Source organism: Fomitopsis serialis (assembly GCF_022376445.1).
Source record: "Fomitopsis serialis strain Sig1Antser10 chromosome Unknown B0H18scaffold_17, whole genome shotgun sequence".
NCBI lineage: Eukaryota > Fungi > Basidiomycota > Agaricomycetes > Polyporales > Fomitopsidaceae > Fomitopsis > Fomitopsis serialis.
The window spans coordinates 247,324-264,622 of NW_025954977.1; the positions used below are offsets into that span (position 1 = coordinate 247,324).

The 17,299-nt window shown below is 55.5% G+C and overlaps 9 protein-coding genes and 1 non-coding gene across 10 annotated transcripts; 5 read left to right on the forward strand and 5 right to left on the reverse strand.

The window, feature by feature from the left end:
* Positions 1-1,183: 1,183 nt before the first annotated feature.
* B0H18DRAFT_953199 (uncharacterized protein) lies at positions 1,184-2,431 on the reverse strand (the record flags this gene model as incomplete). The annotated part of the gene is made up of 2 exons (XM_048042171.1): positions 1,184-1,629; positions 1,678-2,431. The coding sequence occupies 2 exons, from the start codon at positions 2,429-2,431 to the stop codon at positions 1,184-1,186; spliced, it is 1,200 nt and encodes a 399-aa protein (XP_047895939.1).
* Positions 2,432-2,898: 467 nt separating this feature from the next.
* On the forward strand, positions 2,899-4,293 carry B0H18DRAFT_994110 (uncharacterized protein; the record flags this gene model as incomplete). Its single annotated transcript, XM_048045228.1, has 3 exons — positions 2,899-3,238; positions 3,361-3,363; positions 3,596-4,293. Coding segments are annotated over exons 2-3 (701 nt in total), but the record flags the coding sequence as incomplete, so codon positions are not given.
* A 48-nt stretch (positions 4,294-4,341) lies between these two features.
* On the forward strand, positions 4,342-4,866 carry B0H18DRAFT_1116968 (uncharacterized protein; the record flags this gene model as incomplete). The annotated part of the gene is made up of 1 exon (XM_048033508.1): positions 4,342-4,866. The coding sequence occupies one exon, from the start codon at positions 4,342-4,344 to the stop codon at positions 4,864-4,866; it is 525 nt and encodes a 174-aa protein (XP_047895941.1).
* Positions 4,867-5,005: 139 nt separating this feature from the next.
* B0H18DRAFT_1093664 (glycosyltransferase family 2 protein) lies at positions 5,006-6,674 on the reverse strand (the record flags this gene model as incomplete). Its single annotated transcript, XM_048032352.1, is given in 5 exon segments — positions 5,006-5,105; positions 5,298-5,635; positions 5,686-5,890; positions 5,910-6,232; positions 6,450-6,674. The coding sequence occupies 5 exon segments, from the start codon at positions 6,507-6,509 to the stop codon at positions 5,006-5,008; spliced, it is 1,026 nt and encodes a 341-aa protein (XP_047895942.1). The 5' UTR covers positions 6,510-6,674.
* A 33-nt stretch (positions 6,675-6,707) lies between these two features.
* On the forward strand, positions 6,708-8,479 carry B0H18DRAFT_994120 (uncharacterized protein). Its single transcript, XM_048045229.1, has 5 exons — positions 6,708-6,853; positions 7,030-7,401; positions 7,455-7,519; positions 7,543-7,700; positions 7,770-8,479. The coding sequence occupies exons 2-5, from the start codon at positions 7,030-7,032 to the stop codon at positions 8,153-8,155; spliced, it is 981 nt and encodes a 326-aa protein (XP_047895943.1). The 5' UTR covers positions 6,708-6,853; the 3' UTR covers positions 8,156-8,479.
* An 80-nt stretch (positions 8,480-8,559) lies between these two features.
* B0H18DRAFT_994130 (polygalacturonase) lies at positions 8,560-10,800 on the reverse strand. The gene is made up of 18 exons (XM_048045230.1): positions 10,744-10,800; positions 10,672-10,678; positions 10,538-10,612; positions 10,470-10,486; positions 10,352-10,409; positions 10,267-10,290; positions 10,175-10,218; positions 10,044-10,114; positions 9,952-9,985; positions 9,763-9,888; positions 9,665-9,707; positions 9,524-9,607; positions 9,320-9,467; positions 9,214-9,259; positions 9,111-9,157; positions 8,967-9,053; positions 8,839-8,908; positions 8,560-8,785 (listed from the first exon to the last, which is right to left on the reverse strand). Exons 4-18 carry the CDS (start codon positions 10,473-10,475, stop codon positions 8,765-8,767), a joined length of 909 nt encoding a protein of 302 aa, XP_047895944.1. The 5' UTR covers positions 10,476-10,486; positions 10,538-10,612; positions 10,672-10,678; positions 10,744-10,800; the 3' UTR covers positions 8,560-8,764.
* Positions 10,801-12,195: 1,395 nt separating this feature from the next.
* B0H18DRAFT_840191 (uncharacterized protein) lies at positions 12,196-12,492 on the reverse strand (the record flags this gene model as incomplete). Its single annotated transcript, XM_048039488.1, has 2 exons — positions 12,196-12,258; positions 12,331-12,492. Coding segments are annotated over 2 exons (225 nt in total), but the record flags the coding sequence as incomplete, so codon positions are not given.
* Positions 12,493-12,836: 344 nt separating this feature from the next.
* Positions 12,837-12,924, reverse strand: B0H18DRAFT_t67. The gene has a single exon. It is a non-coding gene; the product is annotated as a tRNA-Ile (tRNA).
* Positions 12,925-13,484: 560 nt separating this feature from the next.
* B0H18DRAFT_873291 (DNA polymerase delta, subunit 4-domain-containing protein) lies at positions 13,485-14,183 on the forward strand (the record flags this gene model as incomplete). Its single annotated transcript, XM_048040279.1, has 4 exons — positions 13,485-13,644; positions 13,846-13,897; positions 13,956-14,043; positions 14,106-14,183. Coding segments are annotated over 4 exons (378 nt in total), but the record flags the coding sequence as incomplete, so codon positions are not given.
* Positions 14,184-14,876: 693 nt separating this feature from the next.
* Positions 14,877-17,269, forward strand: B0H18DRAFT_873237 (uncharacterized protein; the record flags this gene model as incomplete). The annotated part of the gene is made up of 11 exons (XM_048040276.1): positions 14,877-15,303; positions 15,363-15,727; positions 15,792-15,930; positions 16,050-16,160; positions 16,225-16,326; positions 16,378-16,562; positions 16,626-16,715; positions 16,769-16,797; positions 16,859-16,919; positions 16,974-17,023; positions 17,077-17,269. The coding sequence occupies 11 exons, from the start codon at positions 14,877-14,879 to the stop codon at positions 17,267-17,269; spliced, it is 1,752 nt and encodes a 583-aa protein (XP_047895947.1).
* Between the last annotated feature and the right edge of the window lie 30 nt (positions 17,270-17,299).

Sequence of the window (17,299 nt, forward strand, 5' to 3'; positions counted from 1 at the left end):
CTCTGCTAGGTCTCCTTCAGCGTCAGTGGTGCGGCCAAAGGTATTTATATAGCGAGGAGAATGGACGGGTCTACAGTACCAACCTCCCATTGGTCCTTCGCGCTCGAGCACCGCTATATCCTGTTGATAGTCGTTTGCCATCATGTCTGGTATGCCGTCCTTTCCACGCTTTCGTTACTGCAGCATTCATCATCGCGGACGTACGTTTCAGGCTTGAAAACTTTCTTCAAAGCTTTGGTCGCCAACAATCCTACCATGTTCGGAGACATTGCCAAGAAGGCTAGTGGCATACGCCGCGGAGAACGAGTTTGGCACAATGACGACATCCGTGTCGACAGAGGAGCTGACACCAACGACGGCAAAGTTCTCATCGACTGGCAGAGACAGAAGCAGACGAAGCAGCCGGCTCTGAAGAAGAAGAATAGCCACGAGAAACTTATCGTCCAGTCATTCGATCCCAACCACCCCGAGGCAAGCACGCAGCTTGAGGACGACTTCTTCGAGCAGGTGGGCCTACCTCGCAAGTAGGATAATCACCTTGTACGCAGGTAACCGCCGCGACTCAATTCTATGCAATGTGAATTTCGTTGCTAATCACAACTCGGATGACCGCAGGTGTCGGGCTATTTTGCACCCCTCATCTCAACCTTGTAACAACACCGCTCCGCCTCGCTTGATTGTACCAATAGTACTGCCTCGTGATTCAGACTGTCAATGAAATGTAAAGACCTATCTCCCTTAGCGGGCGTGCATTGTACACCACACGTGTCCGAATGACCGGCTGGTTCTCCTCTGCGAATTACCATGAATGTGCAGCAGCAGCGGGGATGTCTCAGTCTGCATCTGACTCCGAGTCGGAAGTTATGTTTCATGCACGGAAAATCATGGTCGTGCGGCACTCAGCGTTACATAATCTGAGTTGGCCGCTGGATCTCTGTTACTGCAATTACCTACAGCGTGTTGTTGATGAGGACTGAGATCATGGCTTGATAGCTACACAGCACCGTTTGAGCATGAGATCGGATGTCTTCCATGGTAATCGCCGTCCGAGTCAACTACGCAGCAAACTGGACGGGGGCAAGTATAATTATAGTCAGACGTGCTGCAAGGAAGGACGACGGTACATGGAGACATGTACACAGATTAAATACAGCGCAGTATGATCAACCCCCAAGATAGAATGTCAGACGAGTACAAATGTACAGATGATGCCACACTCCTTCGACCCCCACCCCCGATGACTATTTTTGTCCGCGATAACTACAATATTAACGTCAAGGGAGGACGGAGGCTTGGGCACCAGCGCCGTCTCCAATTCGTCTTGCATCGACTTGATCTTGCTAGCGTCCTTGGTAATAGCCCGGAGTTCGAAGACGAACTCCACGCCGCCCGAACGCGACGCGAGCCTGCTCAGCTCAGCGAGTACGGGCTGCCACGGTCCTGGAAGATCCTTCGGCAGCCACCCTGCGGTAACGATGACTCTGAGATAGCGGAATCGAGAGGACTCGACGCTCTTCAGCACCTTGCTGAGCCAGGCAGGCAGCTTTCTGAGGTCCTCGGTATACTTGAGGGGCGTGCGATCGAGGGTGAGCGAGAGCAACTCGGTGCTGACAGCGAGGCTGGGAGGTTCTGCACCCGACGTTAGGATGACATGCCACTTCGAGTTTGGATACTCACCTTCTCTTGCGTCCCTGAAACTGAGCTTGAGACTCGAGGCCGAAGGAGCCCAGTGGTCGAACAGGCGTCGCACATGTTCGGTGTCGGGGTCGGGGTTCGTCAGCGTGAGGCATGGGGATGGGCCGAGGGTTGCCCCACGTATGAGCAAATCGTAGACGAGCTTAGTGCAAGCCGACACTGAGAGACTTTGAACGCGCAGCGATTTTTCCGGGACAAGAGCGACTGCGTCGGAGGGAAGGCGACTCCATTTCGTGAACCAAGTGCGACCAGTCTTGAAGGAGAGCGGCCAGTAGACTTCTCGGAGCGACAGACTGGAGAGCTCTTTGCAAGATGACAGGATGCGCGGTAGCTCCGTAGTCATGATGTTGAAATCTTCGAGCTCCAAGGTATTGAGCTTGCCCAGACGTGCTGCTAGCACGTCGTTGACTTCATGTTTGAGAATCCAATCGCTGAGAGTGAGATGTGTGACGTTGGGTAGATGTTGGAGAATCTCAAAATGTGGGTCCGCGTTGACATCGAGGCGCAAAACGCGGACACTGAGGCCAACAGCGGGGGCACCATGAACGATGGCTCTGAAATCGGGAAACGATTTCTTGGTGAGATTGACGGTCCTGAAGAGGTAGATCCGTGCAGCATTGACCCATGCACGGCACGTCAAGATGCAAGATCGGAGCGTCGGGCGGTCGGTTTGAAGGTCATCAAAAATCAATATGCAGATTTCCAGCGGTGCGCTGGCGGCTGCTGAGTTGTTCATCGCGAGTGCACTACTGCTCGGTGAGGCTGAAGGGCCACCGAGTCCTGTTTATCGATGGGTGCGGTCCTAGGTCGATATTGCCGACAATCAGACGCGGCTGGGAAGCTGGGAGTGCTCAGCGTGGGGCAACGGTGCCGATGCCATGAGTGTTATTAGCTCACCTATTGGCTCAAGATGAGTCCCAGTGACCCCAATCGTGACTTCGAGACGCGCTTGTGTGGCCACGCGAGACTGCTTCGCCTCGCAGCGCCGACTTGCGGCCACCAAGCAACCTGAAGACAGCCTGGAGGGCCCCGCAGGCAGAGTTCGCGTGCGCAGGCCTACGCCCGACTCGAGCACAGACGACGGCAATGTCTCGGCCAGACAGTGCTAAACGATGATGAGGGCGCGCGCGAACTAAAGGCTAAAGGAGCGCCCGTGACCAAGTGGTGCGTCGCCTGCCATATCCGGCAGGCCACGCTTTGCCTTGCGGAGACCGATATACGAGATATCCTTGATGAGGCCCGTCTCCTTCCCATCCCTCGCCCCCCTCTCGCCCGCTGTCGACCGCCCCCGCCGTCTGCACCGAGCGCGCCCTTCCCAGACCACCGCGGATGCGCTGATTTCTCCCATCGAGTGACCGTCTGTCCGCGACAACTCGGGCCCGACAAACCGCGAACGTTCAATCGTGTTCTCTATTTGTACCACAGAGCGTGCGTTGCAGACCGTGTTGTGGGCGGAACGCTGGCTCAAGTCTCGATCAGTGGTGTGACACCCAATCTGGCTTTCACCAAGGGAGGCGCAGACCAGGGCTCCCTAACCTGCATGGTGAGTGTCGGCCTCGCATTCGCAGAATCTCTCCACTATCCGGACCCGCGCTACGCAAGCCAATAGCGGAAGACTACGGATTGCGCTCGCGCACACCTGCCGTGACATCCATGGCACGCCCGATGGTCACTGATCGATTATATGTCGGTTCTACTGTCATTCATAGTCGTGGTGGCCAATTGAGACCAGGTTGTGATTTATCACACTTCACCACAGGGCTGCGCGTTTGCCTACGGCTAAAGGACGTACACCATGACGCGCCAACATATCCATGCCAGCGCGAATCCAGCCACCTATTGCCTCTCATTTTCTCCCGTTGACTTCGGAAGAAGGCTCATGCCGCTCAAGTCACCGCAGGTTAAGCAGTCCGAATGGTCAACGCGCCTGCCGTCAGAGCTCCGCAATCTCATCGCCGAGCATCTCTCCAATGATACGCATTCGCTCAGCTCGCTCGGGCTCACCAGCCGCTCGTGGGTGACCCCGACCCAAGTCGCCCTCTTCCGCTTCGTCCGCCTCCTGGGGTCGTACCGATACCGTCAGCTCGAAAATATCCTCGATGAGGCGCCAGAGATCGCGGCGTACATCCGCGGACTGGCGATCATCTGTGATGGCACCTTCACATGGATGGACCAGGACGCGCCCCGGATACTCGTCCGCCTGCGCCACGTCGAGGAGCTCAGCATCCGGAACTGGTGCGCGACGCTCATGACGGACGAGACGCGGCACAGTCTGCGCCTCTGCTTCCCCAAGGTCCAGGTGGTGCACATGCAAGACGTCGCATTCGCCGGGAACGACTTCGCCGTCATGCTGTGCGCGATCCCGAAGCTCGCCCGCCTGCACCTGCACGACGTGCACTGGTCGTTCCGTCAGCGCCCCATGGTCGCAGCGTCCCCCCTCGGCGACAACCGGGTCGACACGCTGTACTTTCACGGGACGTCGCCGCTCGTGCTCAGCTGGCTCGCCAAAGATGGCCCGCTCGACTTCCGGCTCCGCGCACTCGACGTCGCATGGGAACACCCATCCGTGTCCGCCGACGTCGGCCGTGCGCTCGAACGGTCCGGCGGGACCTAGAGCATGCCACGCTGGTATGCAACATCAGGACGATGAAGGGCTGCGTCGCGCTGTCCGACTGGCTCGCCCCGCCCGTCGAGGACACGCGGCCGCCGCAGCTCGACTTCACGCTCGCCCACAGCACGGGGCTGCGCACGTTGCATCTGAAGGTGGAGAGCCCCGACGGACGCTCGATGCTGGTTGGCTGGATCCCCGCGCTGCTCGACAGCATGCATTCGAAGTGTATCCGCGAGTTCCTCCTCGAACTGCGGTGGGCCGACCTCCCGCACATGCCGTGGAACGAGACGGATGAGCGGCTCGTTGCCCTAATGGCAGCCCAGCCGGCGCTGGTCGTGATATTTCACATCTCGTGCGTGGACGATCCTAGCGTCAGTGTGGACGACGTTCGGGAGCAGGTCGAGAACGGCCTGCCGCTCGTCGCAGCGACGGAGCGTCTTGCGGTGGAGTGCAAGGGCGCGAATAACCCGGACTGGTTGCCGTCGCTGCCGCACTGCAACATCCCTGAACCTTCCACCGACGACGACTCGCAGAGTTGCGAAGCAAGCACCGAAGCTTGATCTCCCCCTCCCCCTTCATCCAACGATCTATCTAAATTACAATGTATGGTCGCTTTGTTTCTCGCTATCGTTGTACATATACCACCATGCTTGTAGTATATACCTCGCTCGCATGCAAGTCATTGTGTAGCTTGTTGCTTCATTCAGTTCCCAACGCCTGGAGCCCCCTTATAATGTACGAGATCATCGTGAGCTCACAGTTGAATTCATACTCGTCATTCACAATCGTTCCCGCTTGACTGATTGAATGTCGCCGCATACTGTCAGGCAACAGTCTGGAGCGGCACTACTTGGACTGTCCGCAGGTCTCACGCAGTACACCTCACGAGTACGGCACAGAGGCACGGAAACGGAGTAAACTTCCCAGCACCCAAGCTCAGTGTCCATGTCATTACTTGCCATTCGGCTGTACAGTACTCGATGTAGATAACGGGGGCCCAACCTTCCACCGCCCCAGAAGGTGGTTCGCTCTCAGGACCAGGAGATCCCTCAGCATCTGCAGCGAGTCTGTGACGACGTTCAGCTTGCTCCCAGAGACCTCGTGCCACTCGATCGGCACCTCTGCGACAGGCATGCGGAGCTGCTTCGCGAGGAGCAGCAGTTCGACGTCGAAGATCCATGTGGCGAGGTGCTGGTAGGGGAAGATGCTCTGCGCCGCGGCGCGCGAGAAGAGCTTGAAGCCGCATTGCGTGTCGCGGATGTGGCCGACGCCGACGATGCGTAGGATGGTGTGCAGGCCGTACATGAGTACGTTGCGCAGTAGCGAGCGCTGGAGACTGATCAGGAAGGACACTAGAATGCCGCGAAGCAGGGACATACCTTGACTACTGCCTCAGTCTTGACGAGATGCGCGCGACTGCCGACGACCACTGAGGCCTCCTCGTTCGGCGCGATCTTGTCCATTTCGTTCCACAATAGTTCCAGGTCCTCAAATCGGCTGGCACCATCCGCATCCACCATGAGCAGGCGTCTTCCCCGTCCATACAACATCCCGTGTCTAACCGCGCCTCCCTTCCCTGCGTTCCTCACCAGCTGCACAACACGTATCTCGTCTCCGGGAGTCTGCGGCGAACTTCAGCGCCAGCTCCGCCGTGTCGTCGGAGCTCCCGTCGTCCACTATGACGAACTCATATGTCCGGTCCTTCAGTGCAGGTTTCTTGAGATGGATGATGGCAGCCTGGAGCATAACGGGCAACCGCTCGGTTTCATTGTAGGCGGGAACGATGACGCTAAGGTCAACTGAAGCGGGGTCGGCGATGGAGCCTAGAGGGAGAGGTTTTGTAGGTGAAGTTGCGGATCGGTAGGTCCTCTCGGATGGGTGCGCTTTACGAGGTGGGGGAGACAATATAACGAGGGCAGCGTAGCACTGTCATGCAGACTTCAATCAGTAACCGCTTCTGGGATGAGACTACGCGTGTCACGACGGACGGCTCGTCAGTATGGACGACGAATCGCCATAACCGTAGGTTCTCGTCCCCACCGCGGCGCACGATGGCCCGCGGCTCGTAGAACAAGGATGATCGGGTGTTCATCACAGAGCATACCAAATGACACGTAGCACCGGTATAACGACACGCACTCACTGAAGCAAACGTCAGCGCGAGCAGCGTCGCGCCCGCGTATAGTATGGTTGCCTGGTCCATGCCCAAGTCTACGGGGATGTCATGAACTTTGCAATACACGAGATCACGGCGCGAGAAGGAGGGTATGAGCGTAGAGAGGAAAGAGAAGGGGATGCTGCCACGATGCTGAGACTCCGGCCGTCTGCGAGTCTGTGCAGGGCGACCACAGCGGTTGTTGGAGGTTTGAACGCGTCCTTACATCGCCATTTCGTCTTGCCACGTTAACCCTGTCATATTCCCACAGTAACACGTCGCTTACACATTAGTAATGGACACTACAGCAGTACAGTACAGCTCGGTCTTGATCCAGGTTGTATCACCGCATTCGAACAAGTCAACCTCCGCTCTTTCGGGACACCCGTAAGTCCACGCAAGTGTATCCTGTTCATTTTGACGAATAGAATCTTCAGAAGCCATGGAAGATGACAAGCAGCTGGGGCTCCCCGCCGGCAGATACTACCCGCTGAGTGTGGGATATGATCATATACCACCTCCACAAGCACAACGCAACCCTTGCTGCCTGCTGTCTTACGTGCAAAACATGGCTCCAACTGCTCGGTACTACCTCTTCGGATATGTTCGCTTGACAGCGCGACGCGCCTACGACCGCTTTGTGGACACCCTCAATCACTCAACGGACCTCCCCACCCACGTTCGCACATTGACAATCAAGAAATGCCATAATCCATATAGCAGTTCATTCGACATCTCCCCCGTCCTGCTACGCGCAACACAGTTGTCTCACCTGCATCTCAGGATAGCCCTTGGTGTGACAGTACGCACGTCGCGCCTGGTGAACACTGTCTACCCCAAACTGTCTACCATAATCCTCGCAGGCGGGACATACCATGGTCTGGATATATTACGTCTCTTGCGTGCTTGTCCGGACCTTCGTGATCTGTGTCTGATGGATGTGGATGGCGGAATCATTCCCGGCGGCCCTCCCATGCTCTATACTCCTTCCAGCCACAACAGCCAGACATCCCTCCAAGTGGCATCAAAAAGCTCGTTTTTCTGCGAGTATCCGGTCTGTCGAATGGTCTCTTTTCCACAGCGCTCTACGGGTCAAGTTTCAACTGCAACACTTGGAAATGGAGGGCAATCTCGTCGCCGATAATCCCTGTCCGCAGATCCTTTGGGACTCGCAATCGTCGCTTCGCTCCTTGGTGCTGCACCACAGCCCTGACATTGACATAGATCACACGGATGCCGGTGCGTCTGCTGCTACCAGCTATTGTTGACCGTGTATTCTCACATGACTCCAACAAACGAAATTTGCAGAAACACGTTCGCTGCGGTTGAGCTCCCTGCGTTCGCTTTCCTTCGAGCCAGCGACGAACCTGTGGGAATGGAGTCCCGACTACATCATTGACATGCTCAATGTGACCAACGCGGATTGCATAGAGGACATACGGTTGAGCTTCATTCTCCCGTGTTACGGAGGGGTTGACTTCAAGAGTGTTGACGAAGCCCTGGGCTCATCCACTCGGCCGAATGTACGGATTACTGTGGCTATTGTGTTCGGCGGACAGTCCATTTCCTATCGCCATGACGTTGTGTCGGATGTCTTGCAAGGCTTTCCGCTACTTCGCGAAAGAGGACCAAATGTCACAATGACTTTGACTGATCAATATGGCCGCTTTCCGAAGGAGATCATTCGTTATTGAAGTCGGAACCCTCTGTTGCTTCATTTGATGGTGAGGGGTATTCAACTTGAAGACTTGCTCCAGCTGATGAGTGACTTACGACCTATTCCCAGGCGTTACTGGTCGACACGGTACGGCTGGTGTTTGTACTGGCAGGGTTGTGTACAGTATGTACGAACAATGTCTTTCATTCAGTACGTTTATGAATACGTACCATCTGAGTGATCGTGATATCGGTCAGACCGACACCACACGCAGTATTTCATGCATGCGTAATGACCGCGTGATGGCACGCATAGAGTACTCTGTTGTATGTCCGTCAAGTAACCTCTTCGTTGAAGCTCTTTCGTTGTTGTCCTTCCTTGGTGAGATACTCCGGGTCGTCTCGTTTGGCGGATCGACGTGTATCAGTGTTGCGCAACCGTCATCATCTTCATTCGCTCAACGACAATCGAACCATGTTGACAAGAGCTAGTAGGTACTGTGTGAATGATGTCCACGGTGCATTTGTCCTCACAGGCATACAAAGAATGTTGTCAATGGGTTATCTGTCGGGACTCGGGTACATGTCCGGAGATTCTGCGCTCGTGTACATAAGTAACATCTGCCGGTATCTGGATACCATGACACTCAATATGAGCCGCCTTGAATCTGTGCTTCTATGAGTTTCTGACAAGTGCGTCTGGAAGTCATCTCATTCTTACCGTCGCGTTGCCAGATGCGATTGTTCCTGGAAGACCGCCGCCTACTGTGAGTCCAGAGAAGTCCCATGTCCTGACGAGAACCAGTCAGCAGGCTACACGACGAAGGACTCCTCCTCTCGAACACGCACCCAGCGCAGTTGCCGCAATCGACGGTTATTCTGTGGCCACTCTCGACCACAGTAACGCTAGTGGGATCACCTACAAACTTCACGTCGCTAGAGAGAAGTTCAGCACCAGTCAGTGTATGAACGATGACAGATGGGATGACAGACCTGAACGGTGTATCTACCCCCGGTGTACCGTCGTCGTCGGGATAGGACTGTGTGCGTGTGACTAAGTACACATCTCAGCCAAGTCACTGCCGTTCTTGCCCACCTGGGTGATGAGAACGCCATATTTCGCGGCTCCGGATATGGTGTTCCTGTTTCACGCTGCGTCCATAGCTAGTTCTCGAATCTTGGCGAAAGACAGACATACATACCCGGTCCACGTCACATTGCTAACAGCACCACTTGTTGCTGCACTCTGGGCCTTCACGCGGGTGCCATACATCGAGTTAGAGACCGTGTTGTGGCTGAAAACCACACCTGTGACGAAGTCTCCGGTCGCAATAGAACCGATGGACATCCCTGCAAGTATAGCGTTAGAAACGTGTTTAAATTGCTCAAGGTCCCGGGAGACGTGCCATGACCCCCGGAGCAGACATTGTTTTGGAAGAGTATATTTGACCCGTCGTTGATGGCGACACAATCATCCTGGTTCTGCACCACTGTGGAACATCACGGGGATCGTCAACGTATCCCAGCATAGGCAGGACCAAACATACTGCAGTTCTGAATCGTGATGTCTGTTCCGCGGACGTCGAAGCCCTGCATGCCACTAATCAACCCAGCTAACCACGTACAGGCGCGATGTGAGGCTCACATCGGTGTTATGACCCAGCTCGCCCGCGTCGCCTGCTGCGTTGTTCACGTATACGCCAGTGATAGTTAACGGGCCCGCATTGGCAGCCGGTTGTACGCTGATGGCTTGCGCAGGAGTATTGTACGCCTGCAGTTTGGCAGTACGTCACCGCCGAGGATACATCAAAGGCCCACCAGATGAAAGACATACCACGAAGTTCTCAAACGTACCGGAGGCCTTGATCCTGATATTGTTTCAATATACTGCAGATCTGTGACCTGGCTACTTTGGCAGCTGCGTACTGTATGAAAGGGTGTGGCTTTGGCTTCCCCCCATTCGTGCCCAGTCCGTCCCAGTAGTCCGCGCCGTTTCCCTGAAAGGATCAAATACGTCAACACTGGATCACAAGAGTGTGTATGACATGAGCACATACGTTGAACATCATGCCGTTACCATTGAAGTCGACGTTTGTCCCCTCTGTGCGATTTGAGTATCAAGGTTACTCTGGATTCGAGGAAAACACACCGAATGTAAGGAGAGGACCGGAAGCTCGAAGAGCGTCACATTAGTACGTCGATTGAGCCGGCACAGCACTGAGCAGACTCCTTACCGACTGTACTCGCGAACGTGACCTCGCCAGTCATGGTCACTGTTGCTCCTTCCGCGAACTAGAAGGGTACGAGCGTCAGATTCCTGCACATCCGGGCTGTATGCCGTGCACGGCGTACACTCATTGTGACCTTAGCTTGTGACAGGTATGAGGACGACTGAAAGCGGTGTTACAAGATTAACTCACTGTCGTTGGGAACCGTGAAGGATGCAATCTCGACGCTCGGGCAACCCGAGAGATCTGACGCTGCCTCCACAGAATCTACCGTACATGTTGCCCGTTTAGCCGTTAGTATTCCCGAGGGAACAGCGAGGACAAACGGGACAGCTGCCGCCGTAGTTAGCAAAACTGGAAGGACGAACATAATGGCGATGCTAGGCCTTAGAGCTCACCGCTGTGAACTCGACATGAACTCGACCTTATATGCTCCGAGAAATGCAACCTGCTGGCTATACGTCGGAACGGTGTCAACCAGAAGTATTGCAATTGGTGGATGCCACCCAAGTCGAGGTCATGGTGTTCATCCTCGGCCCATGGGCTTGCTGCGTTCCCACCTGCGGCCCGGTACTTTGATCGAAATGTCGTGACTATGCTTTGGCTGGGAGGATTTGTGCAATGCCATATGGTGGCCAGGAAAATTAAGAGTGTCTTGAGTAAGAATCTTCGTTGGTGAGACGTCAAGTATACCCGACGGTGCGCTGTAGTCAGGGTGATAGCATGACAGCAAGGGAAGGAAGATGAGTTGCACACGATCATCCGGGCCGCTATAATGACACAGCTCCCGCATGAGAAAAGACCAAGTCCTGGGGTTGAATCATGAGACTTACCTTACAAGAACACGTAGCAGCGCTGGTAGGGAAACTTGAGATCGCTCAAGCAGCACGGAGGTATGGTCAACAGCGATTAGGCAATACCGCAAACAGTGTTGATGCATCCGCACCGAGGTCAAAGCTCGAGCACCTACGTAAAACAATCCCATACTTGCTGTACATAACCTGCACAGATATCTGCCGTCTCGAAACACCACTACGTTCAGATAATCAACACGCACCACTAAATTCTCCACCATTCATGATCCACGACCCCTCTCACCTCTGGACTGACCCCTTGCTCCCCTTATCCCCACGCGTGGGTGAGGGAATCCACGAGCGCCCCTCCCCGCAAATCCTGCTCCGAGTGCACCGCCTGAAGCTCCCGATGCTTGTGCCTCTCCTCTCCGCCTCCCATAGCTGCTGGGACTACAGTCGCAGCTCCCCTTCCACTCGGGCCGCCTCTGGCACGTCCACGTCCGCGACCAAAGCCTCTCCTCTGCAGAGGACCGTCGTGCACCGGTATGATACCAGGAACCAGCCTCCCGTGGCTGAGTCCCTGCCGGAAGCCGCCCATGCTCCCGCCCCGTCCAAACTTGATGTTCGACGGGACGAGGGAAAGGGCGTCGAGCGCACCTGCGAGACCCTGCATCGCCTCATCCGACTGCGTCGCCGGTGCGTCCTCGTCTGTGTCTTCGGATATGGGCAACCTCTGCGCAGGGGGCGCGTCGGCGTCGTCTGTCTCTGTCCGATGGTTTCATCCTCGCTGTCGCTGTCCGAGTCGATTTTGTCTCTGTCGCGCGCTTTCCATTGACCGCGGACCATGCTCGCGCCCTCTCCCCATTTCTTCAGAAGCCCTCCAACACCTTTGTTCGTCACCGCGAAGAAGAACTCCTTGGGGTATCCATGTCCTTGGATGAGATGCAGTCGACGCGCCTTTGGAGTAAGGAAGAGGCGCGAGCAGCTACCTAGATGGCAGGCAAACTGCGGGAAGTTATATATCGTTGAGCACCCGACGTTAAAGACGGCAGCACTCACAATTTTTTCTCCTCTATCTCTCCTCACGGCAGCGATTGGGTCGTGGCATTCTGTTTGATGCTAGCTCAGTCCCATCGCAGCGACAATGACAGTCACTACAAGGATCGTGTGGCTCAAGCGGAGAACGCTCACCAGCTCAAGCAACCGTGCGTCAGGAAAGACGCAGCCACATCCTTCCTCTTCGCAGACGTGAGCATGGTATGTGGCGTAATGCGACTCGAGTTCAGTACTATTCGCTAGCGGTGTCGGACGGTTGTGTGGCGGGTTGCATGTCGGAGGGAGGGTACACAGCAAAGGCGCAGAATTGGTGGAGGTATCCGGCAGACGGTGCGTACGGCCTTAGGCGTGGGTTCTGCAGAGTCGGAAGGGGCTGGAGTTTGGGACAGAGAGGCCTGCGAGTTGAGCGCGGTCGTTTGGACTTGGAAGCCATCAGCGGCAGATCAGGCCAAGAGACAGTCCTGTATATGAATCACAATGATAGCAAACCCTTGAACATCAATGCAGTCTGCGCGTTATCGCGTAAACAGGCCCAAAGGTCGATGAAGAGAAACAAGAAGCGTCGAAGCCTGAGCGGGTGGCGTCCGGCTTGGGCGTTTGCGCCAACAACGGAAAGCAGGCAAAAAAGGTTCAAAAATGAGTGGCCAACGCCGGGATCGAACCGACGACCTTGGCGTTACGTAAGCATGCTTATTAGCACCACGCTCTAACCAACTGAGCTAGTCGGCCATGATATTGAGGAATGTCAAAACATTTTGTACGTTAAAAACCACGATTTCGAACTGGTCTTCCCGAGTTCCCCTCACCCCGTGCGGTACTTACCTACGTTCGCTCATCGTACCTCACTGATCAGTCTGGCACTGCGCACCATGCCTACAAAGAGAACGTATCAATGAAGCAAGGGACTCTGGCCTTCACCGCTGGAAGCGTACGACTTCGACCGAGGCGAAGGGCAAGACGTCCCGGCCGATCACCAAACGCACCCCATCCTCCTCCGTCGAACCTGCTACTCCGGATGTCATCGAAATCGACAGCAGCGATGACGACGTCGTAGTATTGGACGACATCGAGAGCGGAAGCGACTTCGAGACGGCCCAGCAAACGCAGGGGAAGGGGAAGAGAAAATCCGCCGCGGCCGTGGAGAGCATCAGCGAGGACGAGAGCGGCACAGAGCCCGTGCCGAAGAGGCGGAAGTTGCGCGGTGCAAATGCGGGCAGGAAGGACGTGTTTGGGTCGCGAGATGGCACAGAGAAATCGGCAAGACCGATGTGGGTGGTGCCCCTGTGAAGCCGAAAGGGAGGGGCGCAAAGGCGCGCGCGAGCTTGGAGGGGGAAGGGCCGGTGGGGAGAGTCATGAGGAGGAAGGGCGAACTGGAGGACTTGCCGAGGGACGGGCGGTGGACGAAGCATTATGGTGCAGTGAGGGAGAAGATGGGGAACCTCGAGCCTGGTGAGTATTGTTCTACGCTTGGGTTGAGTATATGCGTGTGTGGTAAGAGGAAGCCAGGCTTCCCCTCTTGATATCTGCATATTCGCGAACATCCTGCACACTCGAAGTATCTGCTTCGATAGCAACGTTGGCCGAGGTTTTCACTCAAGGCGCCATGCTTGTAACAGAACTGACCATGAACGTTTCTTGTTCTCATAACAGTCCATGGTCAAGATCAGTCTCCCGTCGACCACATCCTGCGTGTCTTTGATATGTAGGTGTAGGGCTCCTCAACGCGATGAACCAAGCTCACTCGATTGTGATCTTACAAGGTCCTACGAGTACGGCCCATGTATCGGAGTCACTCGTTTGGAGAGGTGGAATCGTGCCGACGCTCTCGGTATAAACCCTCCCCTTGAGGTGCGTTTATCCGTGCGCTTCTCAGCTTACCGCTCACGATCGTCATGCTGGCCATCATCCAGGTTAAAGAGATATTATTGACCAAGGAGGGCACCGAAAATCCACGCTTCTCCGAATGTGTCTTCCATGGAGAGGTGTAACGCTGCTGCGTAGGCAGATCACCACGCTCTATTCTAGTCGCTCGCTCTGTGCTTTGTCTTGATCGCTGCTCGCCGTGTTGTCTCAAGTGGTTCGTGGACTGTACTCCGTCCTGTGTATTCTACCGACTGTGCTCAAGTAATGAATATATACATTGCCATGTAAGTGTCGACTTCTGTAGTCTTTCTGTTATTTGATAGGCACATGCCAGACAGCGCCCAGCGCACGGTGGGGAGTGCTTCCACGGTGTGTTGATTGGTCGATCATGTCAACGGGCGACACCGCCCCCCGTGTAGCCAGCCCCCTGCCGCCCATGTTGTCCGAATAACGCGCTCGCCCTGGCGCCCTCAGTCCCAAAATATCCGGTATTGTGATTCTATCGCATTGTGGTCTCAGCGTGCACAATCTTGAATCTTAAAGTCTTCTCTCGACCCCTCCACTGCCCCACCCACTGCCTCCACCCTTCCTCTCTATTCGCCCGTACATCATACCCGTATAAACTGCTAATACCCAGATATGCCTTCCTCTACGACTCTAGCAGCTCGGAGAACGTCACCGCCGCGCCAGAACTCCAGTACGCAGACGAATCTCAGTCGTGTTCCGACGCGCTCAAGCACCCACCGTGCATCGAGACTGAGGATGTGAAGCTCAAGCCTCGACTCCCCAGCATCAAAATCAATACACCCATGTCGCCCATGAAGTCGCTTCGGTCGCCCGTCGCGAACTTCAACCTCAGGTCCCCGACGGCGAAGAGCGCACCCGCAGCGCCGCTACCACCTGGTGCGTACAAGCAACGCTTCCGCGCGACGGTCCACCGCGTTATGGCGATGCGCCGTGCGTCGACGATGATGATGTCCTCGGGACGTATCGGCGCGGAGCCGGGCATCGACCCCCGCCGCGCGAGCGCGAACGCGCACTATGGCCATATCCGTCAACAATGCGTGATCGAGATTGTGGACTACTCTGTCACGAAGTGCAGCGTCGGTCGGATGGGGAACCGCGAGCTGGTGGAGATGCTGGGTTCGCAGGAGGCGAGCAAGCGGGAGCCGTGGGCGAGGGTGCGGTGGATCAATGTTGGCGGGATCAGTTGGGATGTGTTGAGTACGTTGGCGCTGCGATACGGTACGTCGGATTAAGCTAGTGCAGTGATGGACATGACATACTATAGGTATGCACTCTAGACATGCATCCCCTCGCGATTGAGGATGTCATCCACCAACACGGCAGCAATGCCCGCTCCAAGGCGGACTACTACCCACAACATCTCTTCCTCCGCATCCTCTGTCACCGTCTCGCGTCTGAAGATGACGGCGATGATTCTGACGACCCGGGAAGCATAGACCCGGGCAAGATACCCCGCTCGGATTCGCCTGAACCCATGGAAGAGTCCGATTACGAGCCAAATGGATGGGGGAGCAAGCGGCCGGTATCAATCAAGTTTCCAACGAAGCGATTCGGGTCTGCGAACGGAGCTGCAGCAGAGGACGTGGAGATGGTCCGCGGGAGACACACAAAGGCCGCCTCAGTCGCACCCCAGCCGCTGAAGGTAAGTTTCGATATTATAGGCATTGCTTGTGGGCAAGGGCAAGCCTAAGCGAAGGTGGGCTTAGCTGCAGAAGACCTACACGCGGGAACAGAAGGCATTGCAAAAACTCAAACTTGAGAACGAGGATCGGGTGAATGTCAAGATCAGCCCGGTCTGCATTTTCCTCTTCCGTAATGGTATGCATTGGCCCCTCCATGTACCCGGTGAGCTTGCTAAATCTCGTCGACAGGCACGGTGATCTCAATATCACAAGGTTCGTATTGGTCTATGGGATCGCATCCTTGACTCGACAGCCCTGACATGATACATTCATCGTATGCAGAGTCGAACCTTGACTTCATGGCGCCCATTCGGGAGCGCCTCCGCCAGGCTGACACAGGACTACGGAAAACCGCGGACCCTTCATTACTCGTTCAGAGCCTCATTGACCTCAGTACGTCTGCGCGCAGCTCTGCGATCCGTGTTCGCCAACCCATGATCATTCTTCTCCAATGCAGTCGTAGACCAGGCTCTCGAGGTGGTCGAGGAGTATCAGGGCAAGATTCTCAAGATCGAGCGGGACGTGCTCATCCGTCCGAAGATGAAAACTGTGACAGCACGTACGTCTTTCCCCACGTCATACCTTGTCCACCACCTTCAATGTGTCGTAGTGCACATGATGCAAGGAGACCTGAACATGCACAAACGTACGCTGGAGCCGATCAAGACACTCGTGTACGGCCTGCGCCGATACGACGCCGACCGCGCCGCGGCGATAATGGCGAGTGAGGGGAAGGTATGGGAGGCAGTGACTAGGCCGGCGGGGTTCATGAGCGAGAAGTCGAAGATATATCTGGTGCGTACGGGCTTTCTTGTGACAAGCGGATTCAAGGCTGATGCGTTGGTGGGATGCGTGCAGGCGGACGTGCACGACCATATGGAATACATATTGATGAGCCTGGACATGTTCGCGGGAGTCAGCGACAACCTCGTCAACTACACTTGCAATGTGCGTAGAGCGAGACGTCTGCTGTCTCCGTGATGGTACTGATGTTCGACTAGATGGTGTCGTACCAAATGAACGAGGGCATGTGCGTAATCTCTACAACCACGTCGTAGTGGGCACGCTAACCCTTGTCCTTGTACTGCCAGGCGGCAACTGACACTCATAACGATCATTTTCCTTCCTCTTACGTTCCTTTCCGGATACTTTGTGCGCTCTCAATCTGCCTATGTCGAAGAAAGCGACGGAACTGACTTCGCACAGGGGATGAACTTCACGCCGTTCCCGGCGGTGAACAACAACACCGATTTCTTGTACGTGAATCTTCAGGTTATAGAAACTCTGACTAAGACTGGCTGCCATGTAGGTTCTGGAAGATTGCGATACCAATCATGGCCGTCGTGATGCCGTTGTTCTTGTGGTCCGACCTCATGCGCGCCGTGCGGAACATCGGCAAGCACTTGATTCGGCGGGTGAGCAGTACAATACTGTTGCGAGGTACCCTGGCATGCGCTGACAGTCTGGTAGGATCCAGTGCGATAGTGTTCGTGTCTGTCTGAGGTGTCAGGGAGGGATCTACTAGGATATTG

Excerpts from the sequence above, each read along its gene's own strand:
- B0H18DRAFT_994120 (XM_048045229.1), top strand. The coding sequence starts at position 7,030 with ATGGCTCCAACTGCTCGGTACTACCTCTTCGGATATGTTCGCTTGACA. Across the intron at positions 7,402-7,454 it reads GTGATCTGTGTCTGATGGAT|CCACAACAGCCAGACATCCC; the intron begins GTGGATGGCGGA and ends TACTCCTTCCAG. Across the intron at positions 7,701-7,769 it reads CATAGATCACACGGATGCCG|AAACACGTTCGCTGCGGTTG; the intron begins GTGCGTCTGCTG and ends CGAAATTTGCAG.
- B0H18DRAFT_994130 (XM_048045230.1), bottom strand. Across the intron at positions 10,115-10,174 it reads GTAACGGCATGATGTTCAAC|GGAAACGGCGCGGACTACTG; the intron begins GTATGTGCTCAT and ends TGATCCTTTCAG. Across the intron at positions 9,986-10,043 it reads AAGCCACACCCTTTCATACA|GATCAAGGCCTCCGGTACGT; the intron begins GTACGCAGCTGC and ends AAACAATATCAG.